Genomic DNA, 8253 nt, shown 5'->3' on the forward strand with positions numbered 1-8253 from the left:
AGCAAACTTTTCAAACTCGTAGTGACAGTGGAGGCAAATTGTGGCTTTCAGAGTGAGCACAAAGGGAAGTGATGAGTATCTCTGTGTGTGTACAAGTAACTATGTTTATGTGTGTTTGTATTTCTATACGCTGCTGTTTGTGTTGCATTGTGGGGAGGTCTGTGGTGAAAGGACTGTTTGTCATTTTTAGCTTATAACAGATGAAGTCAATATTTCCTCTCCCCACTATGTGGCCGTAGTGACTATCCCCCCATGATGAAAAGTCTGGGTGGGGTGGGGGAGAAGCGGAGGGGCTTATGTTTTATAAGAGGCGAGATCAAAAATTTAATGCTCAGAACGACTGAGAGAACTTCACGAGCTGGAAACTTCATATACCCCACGCCTGCTGCGTGAGCAACACTGCTTTGATTCGACACTCCGCTATCTGATCAGCAAAGGAGTAAGATTACTGAGCAGGCTGTAAAGGTTTGCACTGACAGAATCAAGACTCAACTTCTGAAGAGCAAACCCAAAGCGGAATACTGAAGATGAAGTCCAGCCTGGGTGTAGCCACTCTTCTCTGCTTCACCACCTGGATGAGCTTGGCCCATGCAAGTGAGTATTGCAAGGAAAGAAAAAAAAAGGCCTTTCATTCACTGTGTGGTCTTTCTTCAGGGTAAAAATTTATGTGACTTTGTCTGTGTGACATTTTCAGACTTTAAACCTGGAGAGAGCTGCTGTGTCTCGTGGACCAAAAGAAGAATCCCACTTGACCGAATTGTGAATTACGCCATTCAGTCTGAAGCTGCTTGTCGCATCAAAGCAGTACGGTAAGTGTTCATAAAACCTCCCACTGTATTTTATAAATATAAATAAAGCACATGCAGCATAAAAATTCATGGTTCAAAGCTGTTGGCCACCTGGGGTCTTTTCTAGGTGTTTGTTTCACCAGTCCAAAGACAGGCTTGATTAACTGGTCACTCTAAATTGACAGCAGATGTAAATGTACATGTGAATGATTAACTGTCTCGGTATTGGTCCTGTGACGGACCGGCGACCTGTCCGGAGTCCACTTTGCCTCTCGCCTTAGTCTGACTTTGGGCGAGAGCACTTTTCCCAAACCTGAAATGTATGGATGGGTATAAAATAATAAAAATCAAATAACCTGAATTTTTTAAATTGTCTTCATAAATTAAATAACAAATAAAGAATTTAACCCTCTAAGCAAAGAGATGGTCCAGGAAAAGTTTCTTAAAAACTGAGTGTATATTGAACTTGCAAATGTTCAAAAATGAACATGTTAGAAAAAGAATCCTGTTAGATGACAAGCGAAACTTCTTCATTTAACTGCAGCACAGTCACCCTCTTTTCAAGTTCTTATGACTACCATGACCTAGATGACCGAGAACGGACTCCGACAACGTAACACTAGGTGTAACTGAGAGGGAACAATTTTGCTATAAATATTAACTTTTATTTTATAGGGGAAGTGAAACTTTTTAGACAAAAAACTCTTTGTGGGACTGTAATTGGCCTAGAAAATATTACTGAATATTATTGAGAGGAGAAACCAGAGCACAGAGAGAACATGCGAACTCCACACAGACCTTGCCCAGATTTGAACCCAGGGCCGTCACACAGTGAGGCAACAGAGTCAACCAGCCTCTCTTTCTTTAAACTTAACGTGTAACAAATATGCCAGAATATATTTAGAAATAATGTCAAAACTGTATTTCAGTGCAATTAATGACTGACTAACAATTACAGGTTACGGACTGTGCATGGAAACACAATTTGCGCCAATCCAGACGCTGACTGGACAAAAAAAGCAATGGAGTGGGTGGACAAGAAGAAAGAAAAACCAGCACTAGCAACATCTGCACCAACAACATCCGCACCAACAACATCCACACCAACAACATCCGCACCAACAACATCCAAACCAGCATCCACACCAACAACATCCACACCAACAACATCCACAACAACAACATCCACACCAACAACGTCCACAACAACAACATTTACAACAACAACATCCGCACCAACAACATCCAAACCAGCATCCACACCAGAAGCATCCACACCAACAACATCCACAACAACAACATCCACACCAACATCATCCAAAACAGCATCCACACCAACAACATCCACACCAACAACATCCACAACAACAACATCCACACCAACAACATCTGCACCAACAACATCCAAACCAGCATCCACACCAGAAGCATCCTCACTATCAACATCCACACCAACAACATCTACACCAACAACATCCACACCAACAACATCCACAACATCCACAACAACAACATCCACAACAACAACATCCACACCAACAACATCCACAACAACAACATCCACAAAAACAACATCCACAAAAACAACATCCACAACAACAACATCTACAACAACAACATCCTCACCAACAACATCCACACCAACAACATCCACAACAACAACATCCACAAAAACAACATCACAAAACAACATCCACAACAACAACATCTACAACAACATCCATACCAACAACATCCACACCAACAGCATTTGCACCACCAACATCCACACCAACAACATCCATACCGACAACATCCACAAAAACAACATCCACAATAACAACATCCACAACAACAACATCCACAACAAAAACATCTACAACAACAACATCCTCACTACCAACAACATCCACACCAACAACATCCACACCAACAGCATCTACAACAACAACATCCACAACAACAACATCCATAACAACAACATCCACAACAACAACATCCACGAAATCAAAAAATATCTCTCTGACGAAGTGCAGAAGAGGGAAAGGACAGAGGAAAAGGGCCAGGAGAGGGAACCAGAAACGATCTGTCTGAGAAATCACAAAGAATTTCAAACTTATCATAGTCGGCAAATGTTGCTCTATTTTATTGTACTCTTCCTGCTTTATTTCATCAACAGTACCTGATAAAAGTAACATTAATTTCTCTATATATTACCATATATTCCCATTCTTTGTTTTTATATTGTTTTTATGAAAATGTACAAAAAATGTATTTTAAAGTTTTCCCACTTTTAACTGCCAATAAAGCACTTTCCAGCAAATATTGTGTTTTTGTCATAAACAGTTAAAACAGGATTTATTAGAATTATTCATACTCTGGTCGCTGTCGTTGCGCGTACCTTTAACTGCACACTAACCACTAATGTTTGTCAAATGAGGAAACTCTGCTTTCTGCCTCAGTCTGAACCTACTCACTCTTTATTTACTGTGATAAACTGATTTTAATTTAACCCAATCTCTCTCATTTTAAAAACTGACTCGATTACATCATCAGTTTGCCTAATAATGTAATCATTAGTATCAGTCTGCTAAAACTTCTCAGACTGATGCTTTTCAAATTCAATCACTCACTGATCTTAACTCACTTTCTCACTGTGAAAACTTTCCACGGTTTAAATTACCACTTTACATGCCACCTAAAATGCAGGTCACCTGTGGCTTTCAGATTGAATATAAAGGAAGTGGATTAATCTGTTTCTGTGCATGCACATAGTTACGATTATTTATGACTTTGTATTTCTGATGCTGTTTTACTTGTTGCATTGTTAACAGTTTAATTATAAATGATGAACTCAGTGGTTTTTTACCCCATTGTGTTGGTAAAATGAGAACGAGCGGAAAGGGGTCTTTTTTTATTAGAATCAACATCAAAACCTGATTGCTCAGAAAGACCACACTAGGAAATACCATGAACTCATGCACTGCGTCTGCCATGTGAGCAAGACTCATTCGATTCGATGCTCTGATAAAAGCTCAGGGAGGCACAGAGAATATTTAACAGGCTGTGAAAGCTTGTGCAGACAGATTTGAGGCTCAGCTTCTGAAGAACAAACCTAAAGCGGAATACTAAAGATGCAGCCCAGCCTGGTTTTAGCCACTCTTCTCTGTTTCACTACCTGGATGAGCTCAGTCCGTGCAAGTGAGTACTGCAAGGAAGAAATAGTTTTTCATTTACTTTATGGTCTGACTGTTTTTAAGGGATAAAATTAATGCGACTTTTTCTGTGTGTGACATTTTCAGCCCCTATAAGCATAAGAAGTTGTTGTGTCTCGTGGTCCAAAACCAGAGTCCCACTTGACCGAATTGTGAATTACACCATTCAGACTGAAGATACTTGTCGCATCAAAGCAGTACAGTGAGTGTTCAATAAAAAACCTCACACTGTATTTTAACTTGTATTTTATGTATATAAACACATGTAGCATGAAGGTTCTGGATTCAAAGCTGTTGGCCAGCTGGGGTCTTTCTAGGTGTTTGCTTCCCCTTTCCAAAGAGATGCTTCATTATTATCATACAACATAGATAACAGGCAGCACAGTGACACAGAGGTGGGCACAACAGGTTCTTGGTTGTAAACTGCTGGCTGGCACTGTGTTGAGTTTTTTTATTCCACATTGCTTCTAAACCATGCTTGTTCGATTACAAATGGTAAATGGTAAATGGTCTGTATTTGTATAGCGCTTTACTAGTCGCTATCGACTTTAATAGTCCCTTTACACATCCAGCATCCACATCAGTCATCCACACATTCACACACTGGTGATGGCAAGCTAAAAATGACTCTAAACTTACAGTAAGTGCAGATGTGAGAGGGAATGGATGCCTGTCTCTTTCTGTGTTAACTCTGGGATGATCAGCTGACATCTGACACTGTGCTTTTTGTTCAGTCAGCGGGGACAGACTTTAACCTCACTGTCTTCACCACTTAAAGAAAAGGAATAGATATAAATTATTAAAGTTTATACACTCCATCCAACTATTTTAAAATAACAATAAAATGACAAATAAATGACCTATAATATAAAAACACATTTTCCTGTGGTGATATCCAGTCATTCAGAGAGGTTTGGTTCTACATGTTTGACTATTCAAATACAGTGTCTGTCTTTGATTTTCACCACTATACCAATTAAATTGGCCAGTTGGGACTTAAGTAGTCATGTCATTCCTAACAATCCAAATACCTGTCAGCAGTTCTCACTGAAACTCTTTGTACTGAAGGAAATTCTTTGAAAACATGTACACAGGAAGGCCTTCGAGTTTCAGAATCCACTCTGTAAAGAGATGCTGCAGGGAAAAATGTTTGATAAGCAAATTTACTGTGTATTGAGAATGGAAATGTTCAATACAAGCTAACTGCATGCCACTAGATGCAATAGAGGTGAAAATATTTTTTTCTTAACTTTTAAAAGCAAGAAGTGAAGCTTTTGAGAATCAAGAATCTCTTTTGTAAGAGTGTCCTGGGTCTAGATAGGTGGTCTGCACCTATCTAGACCCAGGACCCACAACATGAGAGAACATGCAGGCTTGCTGTGAGGCCTCTAAATATGTTTGCACCTACCAGTATATACAAATAATGTTAGAAATGTATTACAATGCCATTAATAGCCAACCAACAATTGCAGGTTACGGACCGTGCTTGCAAAGACAATCTGTGCCAAACCAGACGCTGACTGGACAAAAAAAGCAATTGAGAAGGTGGACAAGGAGAGGTCACAAAAGGGATTCGCAAGTGAGATGACACCAACAGGATCCACTCTAGCAACATCCCCAACATCAGAAAAGATCCCTCAAAAGAATGTCACTTTGGGAGAGGACACGCAAGAGGGAGGAACAAGGAGCAGTGAAAATGTGTCCCAGAAATCCCCCCCAAATTAAAGCTTACTAAAATCAGGAAATGTCACTCTACTTAGCTTTACCGCTCTTGCTATATTTCATCATTAAAATTAAAAAAAGGAATAATATAGCTACATAGTATAATATAATATATATATATATATATATATATATATAAATGTCAGTTTGTCATGTTTCATTGTCATAAATATGTTTGTTTTAAAAAAGTGTATATTTAAAACTTTCCCACAATCAATTAAAGTTACTTTTAAGCAAATGTTGTGTTTGTTGTAAATTATCTGCACCAACAGTTAGTGAGGAATGTTCCTGGGAACTCTTGTTCTTACTAAGTCTCACTGTTTTTGTACAAAAATGGAAATAACCAATGTGCAGGACGGAAGCCAATATAGAAACACAGCTAAACACTGATAACAATCTGGAGATGTGCATCATTTACATCACTAGGGCATGGTAAACAGATGTGTGCCAGCTGTCAAACTAACCTTGCACCAATAACCTGTACTAAAAGTTGAGTGATAGTTTCAATGCCAGTCTAGGGGTTAAGTGAAGGTGGTATGTGTGGTTTTGATTTTTATCACTTTGCCTTCGCCAATACCCTCAACACAGCTCTACTAAGGAGTCTCTTCACTTTTCTTTTCACTTGTTGCTATAATTTTGCCAGACAATAACATCACCAAACAGTGCAGTGCAGTGTGGCAACAATTAACAACTACTAACCAGATGTTAAACCAGCTAGCACGTCTCTGTCTCCTCCAACATGCTGTTCAACCAATCCAACAACAACATGCTTAGAGTAGTACCACTCGAATCTATGCTGCTAATCACTGTCCTAATCACTTAAGCTAGCTCAGTTGCCTCACCTTAATAATTGCCAAAGTACAGTGTAAAACTTACCTAAAATTGTAACTGATATATCTTTCACTGTAGTTATAGGTAAAGAGGAACATTTTTATTAACTGACCAACGCGTTTCAGCTTGTGGCCTTCATCAGGGTCATGATGGGTCAGGATGGTCAGGATGACCCGATGAAGGCCACAAGCCGAAACACGTTGGTCAGTTAATAAAGTTGTTCCTTCACCAACCTTTAAGTGTTGCTGGAGTTCCTGCATTGTTTGTTTCTCATCCTCTCCATGCACCTTGGAAGTATGTGAAGTTGTTGCTATCCTTTCACTGTAGTTCTAAAATTAATATGCAATGATGTTATATATTTCCATTATGGAGACTGCATAGTAATTTTAAAGAAAATTGGACATCACATGGTCTGGCTTAACAGCTTGTTCTGATATAAAGCTGACTTACGCCTAAAATAGCAGAGAGGCTCACGTAAGGTGTTAGTATCAGGGTGTAAAACCTGCAGTGTTTTTTCTTTCTATTTTGATGCACAAGTCAGGTTCATGCAAACAGTCTACTTGTTAAGGGCGTGCAGAAGAACAGACACATCTCTGACTGATCACCATGATAACTGGTGACATTTGCTACTCACGTACATCCGAAAAGTCTAGATAAGCTAATGTTATAGCTAGTAATTTCATTTGAGAATTATCAATTTCACAATCTGTATGGGTTTTTTTCTCTTTTCAGCCTGATTACTGTGACGCACATAAAATGCCACAAAAGCATTTCAAAATTCACAAGCATTGGTGCACAGAAACCCAAAATACAAGTACATATTATAAGATGTAAACATGCATTATATTAGTTGTATATTATATGTTAACATGTAACTTTTTCCCCTAATGACTGTTTGTTAATGGAAGACTAGTTTTTTCCATGAGTAAGAACAAAATGAGATAGAAAATTCAGAGTAGGTGTTGTTGCTTTCAGCATGAGCATAAAGGTTTTAAAAGTTTAATTGTGCTGGGGCAATTTTTATTTAAATATAGGTAATATTCCTGCAATATTTTTGCATTTATGTTTCAGGGTTGAGTTTGGTTTTCTCTGAAACTGGGGGCCTGTGACACCACGCAAACCACCACATCCTGAATACTCTTGAGCAGGTGGGATCCTTATGAGTCTAGGCTTGCGGGGTCTAATTTAGCAGAAGGCTAATATAGGGGCTATTTCCTCTCTTCTAAGAACATTAGGCACGGTGTTACAAAATGTTTCAGAAGTCCGTGCAACATGAAATAGCTGACACAGATAAATAGGTACAAGGGCATGTGTATTTATAGGAATACTTGAAAACTTTGTCATACTTTTGTATTAACAATAGAAAAAAAATACTGTGTGTGCTAGGTGACAGATGAGAGATGAATGTGGATATAAATAAATGAGAGATTTTAGCATCTTTTAACTGACTGTTTTGGTCCTACAGCGTGCGGTTCTGAGTCATTCCTGCATTTGTCATCTACCTCCACAAAGCATGTAATGAGGCATTAAAAAGGATTGAATCAATTCCATTGATGAAAGTGAAATCTTTGGGGGAATGAATCCTAAAATGATTTCACATTTAAAGCAGCATTGATCTGGCCTAAGACCTTACCACTTCATGTAGGTTAAAAAGCATTTCAGGAAGTTGTTCGTAGAGTTGGGGTCAAAAGGCGACTCGGGAATCGTGTCGATGCAAA

General features: G+C 38.8%; 1 protein-coding gene across 1 annotated transcript; it reads left to right on the top strand.

The window, feature by feature from the left end:
* Window positions 1-220: 220 nt before the first annotated feature.
* On the top strand, window positions 221-5932 carry LOC116332051 (cell wall protein DAN4-like). The gene is made up of 6 exons (XM_039602418.1): window positions 221-594; window positions 695-809; window positions 1747-1986; window positions 3889-3968; window positions 4070-4184; window positions 5455-5932. Exons 1-6 carry the CDS (start codon window positions 528-530, stop codon window positions 5705-5707), a joined length of 870 nt encoding a protein of 289 aa, XP_039458352.1. The 5' UTR covers window positions 221-527; the 3' UTR covers window positions 5708-5932.
* Window positions 5933-8253: the final 2321 nt, after the last annotated feature.

This window comes from Oreochromis aureus, linkage group 18 (genome assembly GCF_013358895.1).
Source record: "Oreochromis aureus strain Israel breed Guangdong linkage group 18, ZZ_aureus, whole genome shotgun sequence".
Classification (NCBI taxonomy): Eukaryota; Metazoa; Chordata; class Actinopteri; order Cichliformes; family Cichlidae; genus Oreochromis; species Oreochromis aureus.

Excerpts from the sequence above, each read along its gene's own strand:
- LOC116332051 (XM_039602418.1), top strand. The coding sequence starts at position 528 with ATGAAGTCCAGCCTGGGTGTAGCCACTCTTCTCTGCTTCACCACCTGG. Across the intron at positions 595-694 it reads GATGAGCTTGGCCCATGCAA|ACTTTAAACCTGGAGAGAGC; the intron begins GTGAGTATTGCA and ends TGACATTTTCAG. Across the intron at positions 3,969-4,069 it reads GATGAGCTCAGTCCGTGCAA|CCCCTATAAGCATAAGAAGT; the intron begins GTGAGTACTGCA and ends TGACATTTTCAG.